General features: G+C 32.8%; 3 protein-coding genes across 8 annotated transcripts in view; 1 reads left to right on the forward strand and 2 right to left on the reverse strand.

Annotated features, from left to right (window-relative positions):
- Positions 1-1,215: 1,215 nt before the first annotated feature.
- On the reverse strand, positions 1,216-11,136 carry LOC134720712 (uncharacterized). Of its 5 annotated transcripts, none has more exons than XR_010107779.1 (4): positions 10,896-11,136; positions 9,908-10,093; positions 2,475-2,525; positions 1,216-1,574 (listed from the first exon to the last, which is right to left on the reverse strand). XR_010107779.1 is itself a non-coding variant. In XM_063583167.1 (3 exons), exons 2-3 carry the CDS (start codon positions 10,080-10,082, stop codon positions 6,357-6,359), a joined length of 777 nt encoding a protein of 258 aa, XP_063439237.1. In that variant the 5' UTR covers positions 10,083-10,093; positions 10,896-11,136; the 3' UTR covers positions 5,555-6,356. The 5 variants fall into 5 exon arrangements, 1 of the variants encoding a protein (XP_063439237.1); XR_010107777.1 differs by having other exon boundaries at positions 1,216-1,667; XR_010107780.1 differs by lacking the exons at positions 1,216-1,574; positions 2,475-2,525 and adding an exon at positions 5,523-5,545.
- On the reverse strand, positions 8,027-9,910 carry LOC134720711 (uncharacterized). The gene has a single exon (XM_063583166.1). The coding sequence runs from the start codon at positions 9,191-9,193 to the stop codon at positions 8,192-8,194; it is 1,002 nt and encodes a 333-aa protein (XP_063439236.1). The 5' UTR covers positions 9,194-9,910; the 3' UTR covers positions 8,027-8,191.
- Positions 11,137-11,859: 723 nt separating the features above from the next.
- LOC134720713 (aminopeptidase YwaD-like) overlaps positions 11,860-26,018 on the forward strand; it is a 28,465-nt gene continuing 14,306 nt past the window's right edge. The window contains exons 1-2 of one of the 2 annotated variants that reach the window (XM_063583170.1): positions 11,860-11,969; positions 22,504-22,697. In XM_063583170.1, the coding sequence (XP_063439240.1) occupies positions 11,954-11,969; positions 22,504-22,697 (210 nt within the window). In that variant the 5' untranslated portion in view covers positions 11,860-11,953. Of the gene's footprint in view, positions 11,970-20,515; positions 20,647-22,503; positions 22,698-26,018 lie in introns of those variants that run through there. The other variant, XM_063583169.1, reaches the window with a different exon arrangement.

Consider the following 26,018-nt stretch of genomic DNA (forward strand, 5'->3'; position numbering starts at 1 on the left):
AGTTACTTTTTTAGCCGATCATCGTGTTGAAATGATATATACATTGCTACCATAAGGAATGCGATAACAAGGAAGTTACGATAACAGACGAAAACATTCATTTTGTCGGTAAAACTGCCGATGCACTTGTAAAGACGATCCATAAACTGTCAGAACCTTTTGGGTCCGGTATGTATTTTTTTTTATGGTAGCGTACCTGATGAAGGTTAGCTCATAAGCACGTGTTGTGCGCACGGATTTTGTATATGTTTTGCAAATACTAAGTCTACACGTCTGATTTTAAATACTTAGTCTACACGTCTGATTGTAAATACTTAGTCTACACGTCTGATTGTAAATACTTAGTCTACACGTCTGATTGTAAATACTTAGTCTACACGTCTGATTGTAAATACTTAGTCTACACGTCTGATTGTGTCCATTTTTTTTATTTTATTCATTTATTTGAGTGTATATCAAATTTAGATTGCTAACCAACATTAACTGTATTATGCTGCTTCTAATGTACTAAATAGTAAGGTTTATGTTATTTTAGGCGGCCATCAGCAAGATGGTGGCCAACAGAGAACTCCCCAAACTAAAGAAATCGACAAAAAACTCCAACAATAGACGTATGTGTACTCCCATATAAGGAAATGATACCGTAAATTGCTTTTAAGGTCAAATTTGATTAGATTATTTAATTCGACTGTGAGGGAAACGTTTGCATTTAAGTGTGTCTTTTTTCAACCAATGAAAGAATAGAATTATATAATAAAATAATGATATGAATCCCTTATATATTAATACTCTTAAGGACATATCGTGCGTTTATTCGGATAATGATAACATTGATAATGAAATGCCTTATGTATATATTACCATTAATATCTTTTGTTTTATACATATAACGATATAAGTATGTTAATTCCGTGTCAACTTGTATGCCTTTGAAATAATTAAATATCGTTTTAAATGTTATTCAGAAAAAAAACATACTTTGTTCAATTTGATTGATTTGATCTTTTAAGCAAGAGGGACAACAATAATTGAAGCAATATAAATTGTTTCAACATTTTATAATACTCAAGTTAAAATTCTCAACTTCTTTAGTTGACAAAATATGTGTGTATTGCATTCATAACAGGTAATAAAGATTAAAAAAAATTGCGAACGGTACTGTTACGGCCAGAAATCGCCTTTAAATTGTAGCCAACAAAAGACACAAATCAATGGTAAAATTTAACAATATTTAATATACAAAAGTTTACAAAAGGTATTACACAAATATTACTGTTAACTTAACTGTCAAAATATGAGTCCAATCTGTTATCTTTATCTGTATCCGGAAATCTTTCGGAATCCAATTTGAATATTACGTTCACTACTAATGTCACAATCCAGTATGATGTTGTTTGTAGAATAAAAGTGTCAATCCAAATGCTGTGAATACTAATGTCTATCAATGTCTATGTCCAAGGTTAATTATGAGAGTTTAACTTTAGTGTCTGTATATATAGTGTTGTCATTGAAAGTTCTAGAACACTCTATAATGGAACATTGTGGAAAATCCTGGAAAGTTACAACGGAAGTTTCTGGAATAACGTAGAAGTTTAAATTACGCATCTTTTATAAGGATCATTCTAGAAAGTTCCAATCATTCTGTGATTGTTCCAGTGATTCCTAAACTGCACAGTTATAAGATTATTTGGTAAACAACACAAATTAGGCCAACATAAATAAACATAATAATTACAATATCATAACAGTACCAAGGTGACATTTAAATCTAATAAGTTGAACTGAAACAACGACATAACAATAATAGAAAGAAGATGAAATGACATACTAGTCTACTAAACATTACATAGAAATTAAAATGATTAGGCGAGCAACAGTAACCTTAGGGTAAACTCCTGTGCAGTTGATACTCAAAAACTCCGATTTTTCGAAGCATTTTCTTGATAAGTTTAAAGGTTTATTCTTTTATAAGAGGCTTCTAAAGCGTTCGGTCATAGGTGTAAATAATGGAAGTCAATGTCGGAAACACGTGTTTAGCACTATTATCAACAGCATGTGCTTGTTTTATTTGCATGGATGCCGGTCGGAAAAAGACATTAGTGATAATATTTCTATTCTGAAGTCATTATGAGAATTAGTATAACTTAGTATACTTATATCTACGCAGGCAGCAGCATGTATGCGTACAATTATCATTATTATGAATACTGTACGCGTTATAAAATTTAACTAACTTGTGTACACAACGTTTGTGTTCAATTGTACTTAAATCTTGTCCAAATTACTAGAAAATAACAAAAAGAGTCTTACAGATTTGTGACTGAGTTAATAGTTCTTAAGAGTCACGCAACTATTTAAAAGATGAAAGTGTTATAATTTAAACTGTCTTTTACTCATATGTTGTAAATGTTATTTCAGGGACAAGTGATGCAAGTCGATGCAACCAACAGACTTTACTGACCATAATTACTTACATTGCTGACTTGTTTCTTTATTATTATGAGGCTGACTTTATGCAGGAACTTCTTAGGAAGAAAGATAAGAAGTTAGCAATATCCTTTAACTCTACTTTCCGCTATACAGATGACGGTCTTTCACTAAACAATTCAAAATTTGGTGACTATGTGGATCGCATCTATCCCATCGAATTGGAGATAAAGGATACTACAGATACAGTTAAGTCGGCTTCATATCTTGACTAACATCTAGAAATTGACAATGAGGGTCGGTTGAAGACAAAACTTTACGACAAAAGAGATGATTTCAGCTTTCCAATTGTGAACTTTCCATTTCTAAGTAGCAACATTCAAGCAGCACCTGCATACGGGGTATATATCTCCCACTTGATACGATATTCCCGTGCTTGCATTTCCTATCATGATTTTCTTGATAGAGGCTTACTGCTCACAAGGAAGCTATTAAACCAAGAGTTCCAAATGGTGAAGTTGAAATCATCCCTTCGTAAATTTTACGGACGCCATCACGAGTTGGTTGACCGTTATGGAATAACCGTTTCACAAATGATATCGGATATGTTCCTTACGTCGTAACTACAATCCCCTTCCCTTTCATGAATTTGACCTACCGAATTAGACTATTTACCGGATTTGTAATCACATAAGCAACACGACGGGTGCCGCATGTGGAGCAGGATCTGCTTACCCTTCCGGAGCACCTGAGATCACCCCTAGTTTTTGGTGGGGTTCGTGTTGTTTATTCTTTAGTTTTCTATGTGGTGTCATGTGTACTATTGTTTTTCTGTTTGTCTTTTTCATTTTTAGCCATGGCGTTGTAAGTTTGTTTTAGATTTACGAGTTTGACTGTCCCTTTGGTATCTTTCGTCCCTCTTTTCTCTTCTTTTACATTATATATATGAAAATGATGCAGTTATTTTAGAACAGAGTGATCTCATGAGGAAGTAACTAAAAAACATTAGCTATGAAACAGTTTAAAATAATCTTCAAAATGCTTCCGAAAACATAATTCAAATAAATATAAAATGTCATTATTACTTTATAATATAAACAAAATGTTATAAACTGTTTACAATAAAAACAATGTGTATAATTCAGTAATTTAGTAAAAAATGTTTTTGTGTATACAATTTACACTGGTAAATTCACAGTGAAGATCATTGAATATACAGACACCTTATTATTGTTGTATTTAACGCCACTAGAAACGGACTTTTTTATAACAACTGTCATATTCCTGATTTAGAACAGGACATTTTAAAACAAGTGGTGGTTGAACCTGGTATGTTTTATAGATAGCCAAATCTCTAATATGGTATTTTTTAAAGAATATCGCCAAAACGACCACACCATGTGACAGGAATGTGTTTGGAAATATTTTGAACCATTCAAAGATTTGAAAGGTTTTTGTTATTTAAAAATATTTCTCTTAAATAACAAAAGATGATCAGATGATAAATTTCCAAATTCTGGTTATTGGGCTAAATGCACAACTAGCACTTTGCTCTGTCAAATTTGTTTATAAAAATAAGATGTGAAAAAATAGAGACGAAAGATACCAGAGGGACAGTCAAACTCATAAATCGAAAATAAACTGACAACGCCATAATAATCAACAAAAGACAAACAGAAAAATAATAGTTCACATGACACAACAAAGAAAAATAAAGAATAAGCAACAGGAACCCCACAAAAGACCAAAGAATCGAGAATGTAAATAACCCAAGGGCATTATGTGTACTGTAGTATAGTAAGCTACAACGCCCAAGACATGACAAAAACGAAAACACAATAAACACACAACTACCAAAGAAAACAAACTTTTACTCAGGACAGATGCATTAAGAATGTGGCGAGAAATGAACATGTTTCTAAGGGCTGAAGTCTTCACCCTACAGAAGATGGTGATAATAATTCAACATAAAACAATTTTAAGCTCACAAAAAAAAAAACATAGCAAAAAAGACCAAATACAAAGTACTTTCTAAGAATGCTCTCAATGACTGAAAGCTATTTAATGCGGGGTTCACACATTGCCGATTGTTGCTCCCGTTTGAAATCAGACAGCGATACGAAACGAAAGTGAAAAAGTCGGATTAATACCCTCAATTATCTGGAATGTCCTACCATTGTCTGAACGCAGTCATTTAGACAATGGGGTTCGTATTGTTTATTCTTTGGTTTTCTATGTTGTATCATGTGCACTATTGTTTGTCTGTTTGTCTTTTTCATTTTTAGCCATGGCGTTGTCAGTTTGTTTTAGATTTATAAGTTTGACTGTCCCTTTGGTATCTTTTGTTCCTCTTTTAAGTTTGTAACAGATTCCTACGGGTCGGGAAGGGTCCGAATAGTTCGGCGAAGCACCCCAACAGTTAGGTGTGTCCCGTAACAATAGGGAAACCCAGCCGATTAAGTCTAGTCGGATTACAATCGTGCCTATGTCGTTACAGATTCTGCTGTATCGGATCACAATCCTAACAATGTTCTGTGTATTCTGGACGGTGTCTTGTGGATCGGGAATGATCTGGAAAAGTTTTTCATTGCATTTTTTTCTGCCGATTGAGCCCAGATTGCATCCAGATCTTGTCGATTGGGAACCGGTTTTGACGAAACCGTTCCTGAACAGTCCCGTCATTAATACGAAATTCGTCAATAATACCCACGTCAGAGTCCCGACAATTACAGAATACAATACGACTTAGACAAGACAAAGCCGTTTACAATGCGATAGAGCGGACCGTGATAGGTCTACGTTCCGACAGTACCTGCTGATCCCGATTATGACCACAGTTTTCGAACGGATAACTTCCGTCAACGTCGGTTCACTGTCTGGTCACTTTCTGATCTCTGATGGATTAAATTCGGTAGAATCGGGACGCAGTCGTAACTGACTCGATCGAAATTTACCTGGCAAAAGATACAAATTGGATTAGAAGCGGATTGAGATCGAGATTCTTGAGATAAGTACACTTGATACCAAACTGATACGCTCCATATACAGTTGACTGCTTAGTAGACATCCCGAACCATGTATTGTATGTATTTCGTCCCTCTTTTGTAACAGGAACATTCTGAAAAAATACATCAACACACAGCAAAAATTGTCCAAATATATTATAAACATATAGCGGTCGGTGGGTGGTTTTTTAAAATCCTCAAAATAAACATACGTCTGCTATTGTTGAATGTAGCTATTGAAAAGATTGCATTCGCAGTCATACTGCGCGTGATCAATCGGATAAGTGATAACCCACATTAGACAGAAAGTAGCACGGTCAATGACACACATTGCTTACACTAATAACCGAATTTATGCTGAATCATAAATTCTATTATTATTGATGCGCAAATATCAGAAACACAGTTTTGGCAGTATTAAGCCACAGCTTTATTACAAACTACAAAATTATAAACACATATAACTAGATAAACAGTTAAGATATATATATAGCAAACAGATAGATAATTAAATGAACGTAGTCACCTTTCATATTGGCAGACTACAAAAGATAACTAGATAACTAACTAGATAGATAACTAAATTTTTACAATAAATGAAGCATCCAATAAAATAAAATAAAATGAATCCTGGGATACAGAGATTCATTATTTTTTGTGTGGTGGGTCCTGGGATACAGAGACCCCCAATATCAAATGTTTTGGATGCTAATTGAAATATGCGACAAAATGACGCATATCTAAAGTAAACGCAGCGAAATGTGCCAAATTGACCAAGGCAGTCATAAATGACTGACGGGTCAACCGCCATTCCAAGCGGATAGAGCTGCGAAAAAGCTGTGGGCCAAATACAATAATTATATAAGATATAGAAGAGCTATACATATCTAATAAAAACTGAATTCAAATGAATATCTTAAAAGTTCATGATTTACATTCGGGAAAAGTGTGTGGTGAGTAGACAAGGAAAGCCTCTAAAGCGCCTTGAATTGTATTTAGAAAAATGTAATTACCAATATCAGTCAGATGTACACCATCTTGACATATAAATGTAGAGTTAGGAGATATATCTGGGTATCGTATGTAATGTCCCCCGTGGCGAATGATATAACTTGCTAGAGAGCTGTTTATTCGCTGCCTGGATCTATCCATTGCATCAATATCAGCAGAATAACGCCAAGTGAGTCTTGGCAAAATTTGTGACCATACCAATGTTGTATTTAGTAAAAGTTCTGTAATGTTATTTACATAATGTTTTAGTCTATTACGTAATACTCCTGTCTTAATTTCTCCTAAGTCATTTCCCCCCATGGGTATAACTAGATAGGTCGGGGGTTCTTCGTATCTAAGCATCAGCTTGATCCTATTTAGTAGATCCTTAAGCCGCATTCCGCTTTTACCTAACCACCACAGCCGAACACCAATGTGATCTTGGCCAAGATTAATGCCACCTGGTCTTCTTCTAGCTTGAACAAATGCATTTTTCACTAAGGAGGAACCAACAATCCAAATTGTAATTGGTGAACCTGAAATTCTTAAATAGCGGTTAGTCCCACTAAAGTGATTGCAAGTTCATTAAACAAAATTAAAAATAAATCTAACATTTATAGACATTGTTGTATTCGAATATATGAACGAAATGCATCAGACTTCCACCTACCCATAGCCTGAATTTCAGAATCAGATAATCCGTTCATGGCAGCGCTTGTGGCAGCACCTATCCTGAATGAATGAGAACTATACTTTCCTTGACTTAAACCCAAAACATTCAGTGACTTTTTAAGGACTCCGGAAAATTGGTATCTAGTGACAGGAGTTCCATCAAAATGACAAAACAATTGACCAGCAACATTTGGTCTTACTTTTAAGTAATTACGTAAAGCGAAAACTGCACAAACATCACCTGGCCTAACATCAATAACAATTGTAGTTCCAGTACAGCACTGGTCAGTCTTAGATGAACGTAAGCGGATTTCAATACTAGATAGATTTATTTTAATGTCGTTATATTCAATTGCATGGGATTGGGTTGAGGCGTGTTTATGATCAGCGGTTAGTTCGCCAACACGTAGGAAACCAAAAAAGGCCAAGGAAAACGAAGCTTGGAAGAGTTTAGTTTCAAAATCGTTATGACAAACAGCAGGTAGAACGTTATAAATTTTTAACAATAAATCAAGTGTTATGGGTAACCTTACGTCCTTTGGTCGATTTTGAGAACGCTTCATTCCCTCGAGGAGCTTTCTGACAACAAAAGTATTAAAGCAATCTGTATAGTTGTTAATCTTACTGAAAAAACTCAACCCAGAGATATATGATTTAACAGTTGAGGCCGCAGTTCCAGTGAATGACATATAGGCAATATAGTTAGTTATGTGATGTAATGGAATAGGCCAAAGATCTTCAAATTGGAACAAGGTCCTAAATTCTTTAAATGACCGTAACGCTTGTTGATAAACCTTCGACGTATTCGGTGCAACTGCTGATACAATTAGTCGGTCAATTTCACCTTGGAACAAAGTGCTAAAAGTATAGGAATGAGTTCCAAAAATGTTATGTCTTGTAAAATGAATCTGGCCATTTGAACTGTGCCCATTTCCCTTTAAAGTAAGACCCACAACCAAGTTCAGCGTTGCCTGCGCTGTCAGTATATAGTTGCAAAATGTCATTATCTGTCCAAGTTAGACCAATAATATAAGAATCTCCATTGAAAGATTTTAAGAATTCTAACCATACCAAGACGTCTTCTCGAATTTCAGAGGTTATTCTAATTGAGAAAAATGGTTTTTTGACCTTAAATGATGCAATAACATCATAAAATCTCCGCAAAATAGCTTGGCCACTGGAATACGAACGACCATGTCAACGGTGTCTATTTCTGAGCCAAGAAAAGTTAATCTTGTTGTAGGATGTGTTGTCTTGTCCTCAGCTGTAGGCACGCCCAACTCATTACAAAGCTCAGTAAATGTGTTCATTAGAACCAAGCAGTCTTCCGAATTTGCAGAACCGCCGAATATGAAATCATCTAAATAATGCTTGAATGAATGCTTACCAGCAGATGAAACAACCAACCAATGCAAGAATGTAGAGAATTGTTCAAACAAGGCGCAAGCAATAGAGCAACCAAATGGGAGGGATTTGTCCACATAAAAATTACCATCAAAATATATTCCAAGTAAATCGAAATCACCTGGAGAAATAGGCAAAAGACGAAAAGCGGACTTTATGTCCTGGACCCCAAGTCTGGCCCCTTTGCCAATAGATGACACCATGTCAATTACTGCGTCAAATGATGTGTATTTAACAGATGTTTCATTGGGATCGACAAAGTCATTGACACTACAACCGCTTGGAAAAGACAAGTGCATTATAAGCCGAAAACTCCCATCGGATTTATTAACCAATCCAATTGGTGAAGTACGCAAGGTTGATATAGGCCTATTTTTAAAAGGACCACACATTCTACCTAAAGTAATTTCTTTATTTAATTTCGACTGCGTTTCTATCTTAAGCATTTCAGCTGATTTGAGATTTCTTAAAATAAAAGGAGTACGAGGACCGGAATATTGAAGACTAAAACCATTCCTGAAACCATCCAATAACAATAAAGAAGTTTTTGAGTCAGGGTAATATCTTAAGTATTTTTCTAAACAAGCAACTTTAATAGGTGTTCTGCCTAGCTCCCATAAAGCGTCCATTTGGTCTTTGGTAATTTGGTCTTGGGGAACGAAAATTAGACCTTGGTCTAGTAAATCTTGGACCATTGAATCTGGGTTCAGTCCTAGTTTGTTTTGACACTTGGCCTTGAAACTGGTTTTGCTTATAACAACTTATAATTGGATGATGCAGCCCACAACGCAAGCATGAATGGTTGTAAATATAATTAGGCTTGTTACACACACCGTCGAAATTAAAACTGTAACATCTTGATGTAGTAGCTGTTTGGTTTGTGTATAAAGCACGACTATTTGAGGCTTGATTTGGGGCTTGGCCTTCGAGTTGAACCGATGTGGACTGCATATACCACATCCAGTATTCCGAATCCAATTTACCCCAAGACCCACTTGGTTCTCGAGCTTTTTTCAAACGGTACTGTTCATCATAATATTTCCAACCGATACCCCCATGACGTTTACCACCTTTTCGGACAGAAGACATGTACTTTACAAGTTCTTGGAATTTATGAGGATGCACAGAACAATATATACTCATAAAAATTAGAAAGGCATCGGACCAAGTTTCGATGTTTGTAATCTTTGTTTGGGGCGAAACTGGATTTATAACTAGTTGTCCTTGCTCAAAAGTGACATTTTGTTTGTCATGATCAATAACTGAGTTATGCAATAAAAGAGCCAAATCGACATACTCGCCCTGATGAATTTTTTGTCGTAAATTCTGATTAACATGTAAGGTAATATCATCGTCAAGGCTTGGCAAGAAGGACGGTGTTTGCATGAACATTAAATTACCGTCATTACCTTGTCGATTTGTGACAACTGGGTGCATTACTGCTCCTGAGTTAGAAGGGATATTATCATCTGTATCTTGCACTGTAGTCACCATTGGAGGCGGTGTGTCTTCTTGTGTAGCAGCTCCTAATGATGATGTTTTGGTTGTGGATTTACGCTTCTTATTTTGACCTCTAGTGTTCATCTTAACTAAAACTATAAGAATATAATTGAACAAACAAACCACATTACTTTTATAATACTATAAATAAAGTTTTTATTACAAAGCGACCTCAAAAAGTTCATTGACGCCTATAACCAAGTACATTAACCTTTCAATGTCGTAAATCAAATATTGGGTTACTTTACGCAAATGTCGGTCAGCATACGAAAACAAAAACAACCTTATCTATGTTACACGTGCCAGGAGGCTGATTAAATGTACCAAATGGTAAGCCACTAAAAATAGATCACACGAGGTAATAACGCCAGCATACACATATTAATTACCAGAATATTATACATTTGACAAATCACAACTTTTATGATAATAGTAACTTCATATAATGGAGTCTGAATGTATTAAAGCTCGTAATAAAGACAGACACTGTCACAGATAACCATCGGTATATCAAATACAATCTTTAACGATGCTTCGTAATATTAAGTAAATAAGTGATGATATAAACTCAGATATAAACACGAAGAACAATTAAATATTAAGTAGATACATAAATGAATTAATAAAATAAAAAATAAGCTGTGACCGCCAGAGTGAATTTGTTTGCAGATCGGATTCAAAGGTAATGAAATAAATAAAAATAATAAAATAAATAAAGATATCTACTTAATTAACATAAAGAATCTAATACAAGACTCCGATCGCTACCTCCGGATAAGACAAAATATAAAAACATGTAAAATAATCAATTAATTGAAATTTAATTTGCTTTTAAACATTCATATTTAAATAAAACATCCCGTTATTAATCCGGGAAACTAATATTAAATAGACAACCTGAGTCCCGAGTTGAAAAAGAAGTAGTAAAAACCTAAACATTCAAAATCCTGTTTTTTAAAATCCTCAAAATAAATATACGTCTGCTATTGTTGAATGTAGCTATTGAAAAGATTGCATTCGCAGTCATACTGCGCGTGATCAATCGGATAAGTGATAACCCACATTAGACAAAAAGTAGCACGGTCAATGACACACATTGCTTACACTAATAACCGAATTTATGCTGAATCATAAATTCTATTATCGGGATAAATTCGATTGGAAACGGTTGAATATCGACGCTTCCTGAACAATATCTGATTGTTGTCGTTATTAAATTATTTGTGTTACAAATTTTGTTTAAAGTTTGAATATCCATCCACGATTCACAGGATCTTGATCAGACTTTTGACAAATTTTTATCGGGAAGGGTCCTGTCAAGGACGGCAGTAAAAATCGTGAATGTGTGACCCAGCTCAAGAAAAAAAGAAATTCCAACACATAAATGAAATATGTACATTTTGAAATAAATGTCTTCAAATCAGTAATGTCGGAAAATTGCTTATATTGTCTGGGCTAATAGTTTTGATGTCCCTAAAACATCTAGCATTTTATGGGTTTTGTTGGAACAATTAATGTTAAGTGCTATTGTACCTTATAATATTAATGAAGAAATACTGCACTAAAGTATTCTTTAATTGTCTTGATTTAAATAACTTTTATTGTTTAGTCTGTATATGGTGGTATCAATTTTACATGACTCTGAATGTATATGTCACGTTATCGTGTTATTGTTCTATGATAATCTCTGTATTCTTTTCTTTCATTTTTGCTTTATATTTTTATGTTTTTCTTTTTTACATATGTTGTGGCTCTGAACTTATACATCGCGTCATCGTGCTATTGTTCTAAGATAACTTCTGTATTCTTTTCTGTCATTTTTGCTTATATGTTTGTCTTACACTGATTAAAGTGAAAAGATGGGATAAGAATACAATCATGTAGACACAATGTATAATCATAATAACATTTAGATATAGTGATGATCAAGATAGCATGTATTTTGTAACTTTGAAATGTTATTCCAAAAAGGTAAGATTTGTAACAATCTTTGTTAATTAGATAGATATAGGAAGATGTGGTGTGAGTGCCAATGAGACAACTCTCCATCAAAATAACAATTTAAAAAGTAAACCATTATAGGTTAAAGTACGGCCTTCAACACGGAGCCTTGGCTCACACCGAACAACAAGCTATAAAGGGCCCCAAAATTACTAGTGTAAAACCATTCAAACGGGAAAAAAACGGTCTAAACTATATAAACAAAACGAGAAACGAGAACCACGTATATATTACATAAACAAACGACAACTACTGTACATCAGATTCATGACTTAGGACAGGTGCAAACATTTGTGTATGTTTGTAGCCGAATCATTGAAGGATATCAAAAATAATTGTCAGGTCACACCTTTATTATTTTTATTCAATGTCACATTAAATTGGTCTCATGAATTGTACCTCCATGTAAAATGTTACAAATCAACTATTACACTTTATAAACACTGTTTTTTAACGACTGTAGAAAATATAAATATATTCTGTAAATGTAAACGTTCATTTGATAGTTGAAGTACGAGGTGGTGTCAATCTGACCTATATTTATTTTTTGTATTTGGATCTATTTTCCGAAAATCTAAACTTAACTAAAATCCAATGCATCATTGCTTCATGATTGCATTTCAAGGTTTTATGTTACTATGTCGTCTTTTTAAAAATGTAACAATTCAAAGCTAGTAAATGAATATTTATTTTAAACCGTCATTTTGATCTCAACATTATCTTTATATTCTGAAAAAATAAATACTTCAGACGTTCAGTCAATTTAATGACAACATCTGTAAAATCAGTACTGTTTAGACAATTCTGCTAAAAGATCAAGACAATGCTCGACATTATGAGACAAACATTTCAATTTTTAAAATTAGTATTTTGTTTTGTAACAAGGATATGTAACACATTTTAAAAAATATTTTGTTCCAATTGCCTTCAATGTTAAACTTCACAAGAGTATGTCATCTTTGTCATGATTAATGATTAAAATTTACTAAAGATCTTTTTTAGCTTGATATTTTTTTATAAAAATATATGTTTTAAGTTATTACATTAAACATCATTGTTGGTGTACCAGTAAGATTGTACAACATTCTAATTCCAATCGTTATCAATATTATGTATTAAAGAAACAATGGTATTTTTTGGTTCTCAATACACTTCAACGACGTATTTATTTGGCCTTTTTAACTTTTTTGGATTAGAGCGTTACTGATGAGTCGAAACCCGCGTCTGGCGTATATACTAAATTTAGTCCTGGTATCTATGACGAGTTTATTTATCGCATATGTTTATTTTTGTATTTTATTAATCATTTAGTAATCAACTCTAAATTTTGTTTGTTTTGTATCCTCGGGTTCATCGGACAGACAATGATCTTATTTTTACAGTTCATTGATCACTGTTAAGTTTTATTTCTATTTCAAAGATAGTATAAATGGTAATTCAACTACAACAGGTTAAAACAAAGATAATTCCCTGCAACACCGACAGAAAAACAGTAAAATCACAAAAGTACTGAACTCCGTGGATAATTTAAAACGGAAAGTCCCTAATCAAACAACAAAATCAACAGCTCAAACACATCAAACGAATAGATAACAACTGTCACACCCCTGACGTGATACATGCATTTTCTTTTGAACCTGGTATTATAGCGCTAAATCTCACAATTGTCCAACAATCGCATCAAATTTCATATTGTTGATAACGATGCGTGAACAAAGGAAACCAACACAATGGGTGAAATGTCAAGATTATAGTACATCAGATAACATTGTGTTATAATCTTAATCACAAAAAAAACCAAATATTTAACAAAGGAGCACACGAATGCATATTTGTATAATATATGTTTAACAACCTCATTCATTTCTTTTTTAAATTCTTTTGTTTTATATGTGTATGTTAAATCACCCGTAAATGAAGATTTAAAGTAGTGGGACCGAATGATAAAGTTAACAATTACTCTGACTTTGAATCGTTTGACATCAGAATGTAAACGTCAAATAGGTAGAGATATAAAATAATGTTGTCGTTCAAAGTATGAAAAAAATTAGTCTATAGTTCTTTTAGTTATTACCTCTGAAGAATGTACATTAGAAATTTACCTTGTCCTTCTAGCCACTTGTATATATGCTTATTGTGTATTTTTTTCTAAAACAAATTTATAGTTTTTTTTAAGTTACTACTTCTGAAGAATGTACATTAGAAATTTACTTTGTCCTTCCAAGGGCTTGTATATATGTTTATTGTGTATTTTTTTCAAAACAAAAGAGCCACGTCATTAAGTAATAAAGAATACAAAAAGGCATATAAACAAAATATAAGCAAATATGAAAGAAAGGAAAACGCAAATTATAATAGAACAGTAACACAATGGCTGGATCAGTTCTGATTTTGTATAAGGATGTTTATTTACATTGTATTTTAATGAATACTTGTACTTGTAGGTCAACACGGAGATTTTGATCTATATTGCAGCTTAAATAAATTGGTATAAGCCCTAATAGTGTAAGACCCTTAATTTATAGATAGAACGTTGTTTATTTTATTATACCCCGCTTTAAAAAAGGGGGTATACTGGTTTAATTCTGTCTGTCCGTCCGTTAGTCCGTCAGTCCGTCAGTCCGTCAGTCAGTCCGTCCGTCCCATGAATATTTTTCGTCGCAATTTTCTCAGGAACTACACTACTAGGATTTCTGACATTTGGTTTCAGGGTTTATCTAAGTCAGCTATACCGTGTGATGCGTTTTCAGATTGATCACTTGACAACTTCCTGTTTACCGAACACGTGTATGATTTTACACATGATAGCCAAGTTGAAAATTTTCGTCACATTTTTCTCAGGAACTGCGATACAAGGATTTCTGAAATTTGGTTTCAGGATTTATAGAAGTCAGCTATACCGTGTGATGCATTTTCAGATTCATCACTTGAGAACTTCCTGTTTACCGAACACTTGCATATACACTATTAATACTATCCACTTGCGGCGGTGGTATCATCAGTGAGCAGTAGCTCGCAGTTTCACTTGTTTAGACTTGTATATACAAATGTAAGTAAATGTATGCATGGATCTGTGATGATGATAATTCAGGTAAAGATTCAAAGACATTTAGAAAATATGCATGGTGGAATAAAGATTCAGGGGAACCTTGTTTTACTCCTATCACAATAGATAATATTTTATCATATTATCAAGGTTTAACAAGCTATGACGAAATAGTTTAACACAAAATCATTATAGATCAAAGTTTTTGACAAAAAGAATATACAATTATGCATTTGTTAATTGTTCCTCTACAAATTATTCTTAATTGAAACACCATATAACTGGATTGAATCGTTTAAAAACATTAAACTACAGTTTTTCTGGATATTAAGAAAATTGGGTATTCTAGATTTCTGAAGTATGAGTTTGGATATGAGTTAACCATTCACATTACTGTTTGACATACAACACATTTAAGAGCCTAAACATTTCAAAGACAGGCACTTGAGTTTTCTTAATATTTGAAAACACAATAGAATTGATTTTCTTGGAGTTGTGTGTTTTTCAGCATTATTCCCAAATTATTGGTCTATATAAAAAAAAAAAAAAAGATGTGGTATGATTACCAATTAGACAACTATCAACAGGAGACCAGATGACACAGAAATAAGTAATTTTAGGTCACCGTACGGCATTCATAGCAAGCTATAAACATTCCCAAAATGACAAATATAAGAACAAACTGAAAAATCGGTTGAAAACGGCTTATCTCATCATATGGATACAAATAGAAATACATCTTACAAAAAAGTGGACGTGGTCGGATTCTTGTATATCCCAACAACAAAACGACAATATGCACCGATCTGAGAGTGCTCGCAGTTACTGACAGCTAGTTCAAAGCCACTAAAAACAAATAAGAAAAATCATGCTTCTAATAAAATTGAGAATGGACATGGAAAATGTGCCAAAGATACAACAACCCGTAAAATTATCAGAAACAGCCGAAGGCCACCAATGAGTCATCAATACAGCGCGATAATCCTGCACCCTGAGGCGCGCTTCAGCTGGCTTCTTAACAAAAATAAAATGAAACCATACTAAATTCCGAAATATAAAATAAACTAAAATTTAAAAGCATACAAGAATAACAAATGACAGAGTCTCCTGACTTGGGACAGGCGCAGAAATGCGGCGGAATTAAACATATTTTAAAAACTCTTTACCTTTAGTCAATGTAGTAAAACAAACACACACCAATTCGCTCAGTAAAACTCAGTTAAAAGAAAGTCCGAGTTCGATGTTAGAATAGGTACCAAAAGAAACTAAACAATATGACAATGATACATAAATGAACACAGAAAAGACTAGTATACTTTAACAAAATATGCTCTATGTGAATTAAACATTTAAAAGATATTAATAAAATGTCATCTATTCAACTGTTACGTTTTTTTTATTTCCGAATTAATTTTCAAACCGTAATTCCTGTTTTCTGTGATTTTTCAAAAAAATGTCCCTTTTCAACTCAAGAATTATATTTTTTTACATAAACAGACAGATTGATTTCAAGTATTTATTTAAGACTGCTAAAACAATGGCTCATTGTCATTTTTCTTCATTTTTGTACAAAAAAATGTATTTCTGACCCAAAAAAAATTGGCACTTCAGATTCTGCAAGACTATTGATATATTCTATAAGAATAGAAATAGTTCATTGCAGCTTAAATTAATACTGATTGTACCACGGATGTGCCCTTTATGTCGATATTTTACCCTAGCTGTCACTCGGGTTCAAATCTTTAGCATATGTAGCAACTCATGGTAAAATCAGTAAATCAGTAAAATTCAATGCCCAACGAAATATTTCTTTACCAAATAGTGCTTCTCTTAACTTTTAGCGAAACTAAAATGAGGGATACTAAGTTAAAAGCCGTAAACTTAGTAAATTGTTACAAATAAAGATGTTTTTACGTTTTAAAAAAAATCTTTCTCCTTGAACTCCTTCCGCAATGCAAGTCGGTCGATTTACTAAAAATCTGACATTGATATCTGCAAGGTCAAATAACAATATTTAAACTTATTTCATAAAAAGTTTGGACACACTTAGCCACATTTGTGCCTTGTTTACTGTAATAATTACCATTAAAATGGTGACTTCAGTATTTCTTCATTATGTAATTAATTTTCTGTTTAGCTGTAAGTATTAATTTATTTAGTTTCAAAAGAGTCAAAAGATATTGCTCACTAATATATATATATATATTTTTTTATACTCAAATACATTTTTTTTGTAGATATCATTCATGTTAAGTTTAATGTGTATATGGTATATTACGTTATCAATGTAGTGTGTTTTAGCATCATCTTTAGGGGACGAAAATGCCTTCAAATGTGTTAACATATGGGTCAGCATATCATATCAAAGTGAGAGAAAAAATATATATAAACCTGTCTTCTGCGTTCTACCTAATCTATTCAAAAACATGTTTACTCTTCGAAGGCTGATTTTATCCCACTTCATTCCAGGTTCATCATTACAAAATGCCATGAACCGTCGGGGCTTTAAATTTAAGTTTAAACTGCACGCGTTCTATTTGAACAGTCAAAATGCGTTGACTGTATATTTCTATGTCTTATACAGTCACTGACCCGATATCACTTTTCCTCATTGATCTTTACATGCTTTAGTAGAGCCGGAATTATGTATAATTATTCATGATGACCTCTTCAACCTGTCTTTGTTTCCAATGTGTACAACGAAACTTGGAACAAATTAAACCTAATTCGTTTTCAATTGTTGGAAAAAATATTTCACTTATTATTTTTTTTGTTGAAAAACTATGATTCATTAAGTTTTCTGCTTATTATTGATAAGTTAGTCCATACTGAAACGAATTCGTTCACCATGGATTGGTTTCAACAGGTTATGTACATTTCATTGTGTTGCATATTTTTCCGCAAGATAAAAGGTCTTCTGTAAGGGACATTTCCCCCAATATTCAAATCAAATAAATAACATTAACACAATAAAGAACAATTCTAAAATGTTTTTTTTTCAAGATTGTATTATAAAGACAATAATAAAGTACTGATTTGACATATCATCGATATAAGGATTCGGCCCGAAACAGGGAAAAAGCTCGACAGAGCCTCGCATTTCTCCGTTTCTAAGCTTCAACATTATATCGTTGATATGTCAAGTCAATTCACAATAATTGTATATCGTCGCTGGGCTTCTAAAATGTTGTAAATTACAATTTTTCAAGAAAAAAATATCTCACAAACAGACTTAGAAACCTTTGGCAAAATGCATGCTTTCAAAATGTCGTATGTGAACTTGAGCATTTTTGTAAATAGCAGTGAAATAAAAACTTTGACATTTCTGGATTATCCAAGAACTTAAATTATTTTCGCAGAAATAAAGAAATGTACAATTAATTTTTTCACAAAGCTATTCTACAACGATTTTCAAGTTTTCATACAACATTTTGGAAGCAAATTTAGTCCTATGTAGACGAAACGCGCGTCTGGCGTATACAATTATAATCCTGGTACTTTTGATAACTATTTACAAACAACTGACATTGGCAATTTTGTAATATGTCTTTTTTCACATATTTTGATTGGTCATATGTATGCTGTTTTATAATACCAAAGATTTCCTCCCGCCCAGACCATTGGTGTCAAAAGTATTTTTAGCCCAAAAAGTCCTAAACGACATTTTAGACGATATGTATATTAAATATATGATGTCTCAATATTGAAGATGTCTAGCTAAGTTCTGAGAAAAATTAAACGGGCATGTTTGTTAATAATTGGCAGACGGTAAAATAATCCGATCGTTAGTTGAAATTCAAATATATTTAAATTAATACAACATTTTGTTAAAGTTTGAAAATTAAAGAATTTCATTTAAAACATATAATATGAATAAACAAAAGAGATAAGTGACCTCGTTAAATTACAAAAAGTTTAAACGTTCTTAATTTCTACAAATCATTCCACAAAAAAGCTTTGATATTGGCCTATATAAAAAAAAAAGATGTGGTATGATTACCAATTAGACAACTATCAGCAGGAGACCAGATGACACAGAAATAATTAATTTTAGGTCACGGTACGGCATTCATAGCAAGCTATAAACATTCCCAAAATAACAAATATAAGAATAAACTGTAAAAATCGGTTGAAAACGGCTTATCTCATCAGATGGATACAAATAGAAATACATCTTACAAAAAAGTGGACGTGGTCGGATTCCTGTATATCCCAACTACAAAACGACAATATGCACAGATCAGAGAGTACTCGCAGTTACTGACAGCTAGTTCAAAGCCACTAAAAACAAATAATAAAAATCATGCTTCAAATAAAATTGAGAATGGAAATGGGAAATGTGCCAAAGATACAACAACCCGTAAAATTATCAGAAACAGCCGAAGGCCACCAATGAGTCCTCAATACAGCGAGATAATCCTGCACCCTGAGGCGCGCTTCAGCTGGCTTCTTAACAAAAATAAAATGAAACCATACTAAATTCCGAAATATAAAATAAACTAAAATTTAAAATCATACAAGAATAACAAATGACAGAGTCTCCTGACTTGGGACAGGCACAGAAATGCGGCGGAATTAAACAAGTTTTAAAAACTCTTTACCTTTAGTCAATGTAGAAATAACAAACACGCACCAATTTGCTCAGTAAAACTAAGTTAAAAGAAATTCCGAATTCGATGTTAGAATAGGTACCAAAAGAAACTAAACAATATGACAATGATACATAGATTACCAGAGAAAAGACTAGTATACTTTAACAAAATATGCTCTATGTGAATTAAACATTTAAAAGATATTAATAAAATGTCATCTATTCAACTGTTACGTTTTTTTTATTTCCGAATTAATTTTCAAACCGTAATTCCTGTTTTCTGTGATTTTTCAATAAAATGTCCCTTTTCAACTCAAGAATTATATTTTTTTTACATAAACAGACAAATTGATTTCAAGTATTCATTTAAGACTGCTTAAACAATGTATAACACAAAAGAAAATCTTCAGGCTCATTGTCATTTTTCTTCATTTTTGTAAAAAAAAAAATGTATTTCTGACCCAAAAAAATTGGCACTTTAGATTTTGCAAGACTATTGATATATTCTGTAAGAATAGAAATAGTTCATTGCAGCTTAAATTTATACTGATTGTACCACGGATGTGCCCTTTATGTCGATATTTTACCCTAGCTGTCACTCGGGTTCAAATCTTGAGCATATGTAGCAACTCGTGGTAAAATCAGTAAATCAGTAAAACTCAATGCCCCACGAAATATTTCTTTACCAAATAGTGCTTCTCTTAACTTTTAGCGAAACTAAAATGAGGGATACTAAGTTAAAAGCCGTAAACGTAGTAAATTGTTACAAATAAAGATGTTTTTACGTTTAAAAAAAAAACTTTCTCCTTGAACTCCTTCCGCAATGCAATCCGGTCGATTTTCTAAAAATGTGACATTGATATCTCCAAGGTCAAATAACAATATTTAAACTTATTTCATAAAAAGTTTGGACACGCTTAGTCACATTTGTGCCTTGTTTACTGTAATAATTACCATTAAAATGGTGACTTCAGTATTTCTTCATTATGTAATTAATTTTCTGTTTAGCTGTAAGTATTAATTTATTTAGTTTCAAAAGAGTCAAAAGATATTGCTCACTAAAATACAATATATAAATTTTTTGGTACTCATCATTCATGTTAAATTTAATGTGCGTATGGTATATTACGTTATCAATGTAATGTGTTTTATCATCATCTTTAGGGGAAGTAAATACCTTCAAATGTGTTAACATATGGGTCAGCATATCATATTAAAGTGACAGAAAAAATGTATGTAAACCTGTCTTCTGCGTTCTACCTAATCTATTCAAAAACATGTTTACTCTTCGAAGGCTGATTTTATCCCACTTCATTCCAGTTTCATCATTACAAAATGCCATGAACCGTCGGGGCTTTAAATCTAAATTTAAACTGCACGCGTTCTATTTGAACAGTCAAAATGCGTTGACTGTATATTTCTATGTCTTATACAGTCACTGACCCGATATCACTTTTCCTCATTGATCTTTACATGCTTTAGTAGAGCCGGAATTATGTATAATTATTCATGATGACCTCTTCAACCTGTCTTTGTTTCCAATGTGTACAACAAAACGTGGAACAACTCAAACCTAATTCGTTTTCAATTGTTGGAAAAAATATTTCACTTAAAAAAGCTTGATGTTAATTTCATTTCAAATCTTTTCAAAAAAAGCGGAAGAAGAATACAAGCTTAAACATGATCTCTCTAGAAATGAATAGATAAAATCACGGAAGGAGAAAAGACTATGCAACAAACTGTCTTCTTTTATTAGCCCCGTAGTCAACACTTCGGTGTTGACATGAATATCAATTATGTGGTCACTATATAAATTTCCTGTTACAAAATTTTGAATCTTTCGAAAAACTTAGGATTTTACTGTTTCCAGGAAAGAATACATTAGCCGTATTTGGCACAATTTATTGAATTTTGGGTCCTGAATGCTCTTCAACTTTGTACTTGTTTGGATTTATAACTATTGTGAGCGTCACTGATGAGTCTTATGTAGATGAAACCCGCGTCTGGTATATTAAATTACGATCCTGGTACCTTTGATAATTATTCACGTCCCTTTGAAATAACTCCCCGACAACATTTCAGATCATTTTAGAGGACCAAAAAGACAGCTTCACATCTAACGTTAACAATTTGGGAAAAATTAGATTTTTTAAGACATTAATATTTGGCCATCATTTTATTGTTAGTTTTTTTTCATCCGGGAAATTACGACAATGCTAAGTTAGGCAATGTCAATAATACTGGTTCAATTATGAGGAATTGTTGGTAAGTAGTTTTATTTGATTTTAACGGATGATCTAGTGTACCAGATCAAAAATTGAGGAAAATTTAAAACACTACATGTGACAACTTATTGGTATTGAATATTTAATAAATAATTCCTTCATGTCATGCTCTACGCTCATTTTAACATGGGTAGGCATTATATTTGTCGATATTTTACACTGAGCGTAAGCGAGTTATTAAATGAGGTCAAATATAATGCCTACACATGTTAAAATGAGCATAGAGCATCACATGAAGGAATTATTTCGATTCTAATATGACAAATACAATATATTTATAGGTCCTCCCCGAGGAGTCTATATATTACATTTCATATTTGATAAGTTTAAAAACTACGAGCAGGGCAAATATATGTTGTTTGATAAATATATATAATAAAAGTTTATGTTAGCTGCTAAAATGTAAAAATTTAAAAGGATAACGATGGAAATAACGTTAATATAAACAGTACGTCCATGCGCATGTGTCAAACATATTTTTTGTGCTCATTAGATCACGGCTTTGTTAACAAAGCGTAATAAGGACGTCATATTAGAATCTTACATTTAACACTTAACTCTGATATAATTATTATATTACAGTGCATTGTGTAAAGTCTGCTGATACAAAGTATATGGAGACCTCGATCCGAAACTATTTCTCTGATACCAGGCACCACGATTCTGAATACAAAGACTATAAATATGCCGCCAAAGAATATATTCATGGAGAATTCTTGAGATATGGACTAACCACTGAATATCATACATTTCAGGAACAGTCTGTATCAAATACTGTAAGTTATGATATAGAGGTGCTATACCACCATTGATTTTTCCCTTTAAGTCTTTGTTAAATTTGCACTTTTCAAAAAGTTGTGCACAATTTATCTTTGTTTCATATAAAGAAATACTCGGCATGAATAAAGTTTTATCCTTTTCAGTACTATAGAAAAATATCAAATAACATTGCATTGATGTTAGAAAATAGATACACTGACAGTTAACCAATCAAATTTCTCCTTATTTAACCTGTGTTCCAGCTGTAGTAATCATGTAACCTCAAGTTTCAAAAATATTCTATAGAAACCACAAATAGAACAAATATTAATAGTGATTTGAAATACCCTATATATATGTTTAGTTTGAACATATTTATGTATAGTGGACTGGGAAACAAGTTGTGTAACTTATATTTATCCCTCTCCTCTTTGAGGGTGCGATTACTGCTTTGTAGCGGCGTTACAGATAAAAACGATGTTATTTGGGGCTTTGTCTGCGGGGACAACAACATATTCATCATGGAGGTCAGATAGGTGTTTAGCAACATTTGGATCTTTGAAGATTGACGTAGCATGGGCATTGATGGACCCATTCAGTTTCTTAATTCTGATTTGTATTAACGACCTCACTGCCTTAATCCATTCGGATAGAGTGTCTACGTCTTCCTTCTCGCGCTTAGCCCATTGCCTGGCATAATCCTCGACTGAATCCATCAAAATTTTAAAGTTGTGTTTCCAATTGATGGATTTAGGCTCACGATATTTCGGATAAATGCTTACTGTAATGTTTACTATAGTAACACAAATTTTAAAAGTTAAATGAAACAAATAAAACGAAATTTTCTTCTCAATTATGAACTGTTTTATTTTAAAAACACCGTTTGCATAAGTTTTCAGTTTATCTATTACATAGTAATAGAGAACAATTAGATATCAAGTCGACGACATGGATATCTATCAAGTTGGATGTAAGAAATGCATAACCTCCGATTTAAAAAAAAAATACCACGGGCGAAGAATATATCAATCTATTAGTTCAGTAATTGTCGTGTCTGTCCTTCCATTATGTGACAAGAGAAAAAAATCCAAAAAGTTGGGAACAGCTGTATCTAAAAGAGAAAATCGAGTGCACCTTTTTATGTTAGGACGTGTTTGAGATGTATATTTTGTCTCGAAAACGTACAAAGCAGGAGTATTTGATGTATCATCTCGCTTCAGATTATATCAATTTAAAATATCAAAGCTACAGGTTGGCTTTATTACATAAAAAAAGTGTGTGATAACTAGGATTTATAATCTTCAACCACTGAAATTTTTTAGTCTGCCCTTCCACGAAATATTATTTTTTTTTTTTTTTAAATGTTTGAGAAATTTTTAAAAGACTCTACATGACAACCGATCACACAATAGTTTTAAGATGAATCAATGCAGACAAGGTCATTAACTGATGCTCATAAGCTAGTAGATACATTTGTCTTTTAAAATACAAGAGCAAAATTGGCAGCGCGTCATCCCTACAATGGCTTCCATTTCTACGATTGTGAAAATGAACTGGTGTAATGGGAAGATAATTTTTACGAAGTAGAATCCTGACTGTAAAGGTTTGAAGAATGGAGGTTCGTGTCTATGTTGCCAAAAAAAGACAATAACGCTTATATTATAGATGTTTTTTCTCTGGTCTAAATGTTTAAATATGGAAATTCTCTACTCGAATAAATGGCATGCATTTAATGGAACACGCTTAAGTCCGATGCTTCGATACGTCACAGTGCGTATTGCCGATAACAGTGGAAAGAAAATAATGATCAATAGAATTGAGAATGGAAATGGGGAATGCATCAAAGAGACAACAACCCGACTACAGAAAAAAACAACAGCGGAAGGTCACCAAAAGGTCTTCAATGTAACGAGAAATTCCCGCACCCGTAGGTGTCCTTCAGCTGGCCCCTAAGCAATAAAGCGCATTACAGTCAAAGGGACGCTGTGTATGAAACACTTTGAACGTCATATTTTCCAGTAGTTCGGTAAAATAGATTGATTAATATATTAAATAGTGTAAACTAAGTTATGCTTGTTGAACGTACAGTAGCAAATATCGCATATTACATTCGCATGAAAATTTGATTATTTTTAATGTTTATTTTTAGCACTTCTACCAATATGTCAAGGTTGCAAAATTACGTTTAATTTAACAGGAAAAAGTGGAGATGGCTCACTTGAACGGTTGAGGAATTAACTTCGTCCAAATGTAATCTAGCAGCTCCTCTATGTTTGTTATTCCATTTTATGAAATTGCGTTAAATTAAGTCTACTTTTGTACTTTCTAATTAATTAGTTATCAAAAGTACCAGGATTATAATTTAGTACGCCAGACGCGCGTTTCGTCTACATAAGACTCATCAGTGACGCTCAAATCGAAATATTTATAAAGCCAAACAAGTACAAAGTTGAAGATCATTGAGGATCAAACATTCCAAAAAGTTGTGCCAAATACGGGTAAGGTAATTAAATCATTCCATAATAGATTGTTTATCATATGCTTCCTAATTTCTGTTAAAGATATGAATACACGTTAACTAGACAGGAACCATACGACCAGAGGTAATGACGTGGAACTTTGGTTTTCGCCGCATAACAAGCTATATAGGGTCAAACAATGACAAGTGTTAAACATATCAAAAGACAAAAGATTAATAACCATAATAATAAACTAAAAATCTCACTAATTGGAACACAAAATCAAACAAAACCATTGCATGGATCCCATTCCCGTTACACCAACATACGTTATAATGCATCCCAACCGCCATTCAGCGTGTAATACCATTGCACTTTAGCGTTTGACACCATAGCTCTTTAGAGTATCATTGCACTTTTGAATACTCTATATCTATTGCATTAATCCGTACTTTTATTTACCAAACCATCGTTAAGGTTGTTGCTAAATTAAAGTATTGAAATGACTCTGAAAATATATGATATAATATGATATCAATCAGTTTAGGAATATTTTACTCAAAACACAATAACATGCTTTTCAAAACTTAGTCAATATCCCAAAATCTTTCACACATATGGTAATGAATATACGCGTGTATTCTTCAGCGAATTTTAAATTGAGAGTCTTTTGCGGCTTCTTATACGATAATTATCGTTGAACATTGATTTGATTTTAAACATATTTTATTCATTAAGATATAAAAAGGATTGAGCAACAGGCACAGCCTATAAAAGCTCTCTCCATAATACATGTACAAGGTATGATTCAATTTATACAACAACTGTATTTAAAATAATGCAATTTAGTGGAACATGCATGCTACTTGTGAGCACACA

Source organism: Mytilus trossulus, chromosome 6 (genome assembly GCF_036588685.1).
Source record: "Mytilus trossulus isolate FHL-02 chromosome 6, PNRI_Mtr1.1.1.hap1, whole genome shotgun sequence".
Lineage (NCBI taxonomy): Eukaryota > Metazoa > Mollusca > Bivalvia > Mytilida > Mytilidae > Mytilus > Mytilus trossulus.

What these genes read in the sequence shown, in the direction of transcription:
- LOC134720711 (XM_063583166.1), bottom strand. Translation starts at nt 9,193, where the DNA reads ATGGTCCAAGATTTACTAGACCAAGGTCTAATTTTCGTTCCCCAAGAC.
- LOC134720712 (XM_063583167.1), bottom strand. Translation starts at nt 10,082, where the DNA reads ATGAACACTAGAGGTCAAAATAAGAAGCGTAAATCCACAACCAAAACA. An exon ending in AGTTGTCACAAATCGACAAG is followed by an intron (nt 6,959 to 9,907) that starts GTAATGACGGTA and finishes TAAGAATTTCAG; the next exon opens with GTTCACCAATTACAATTTGG.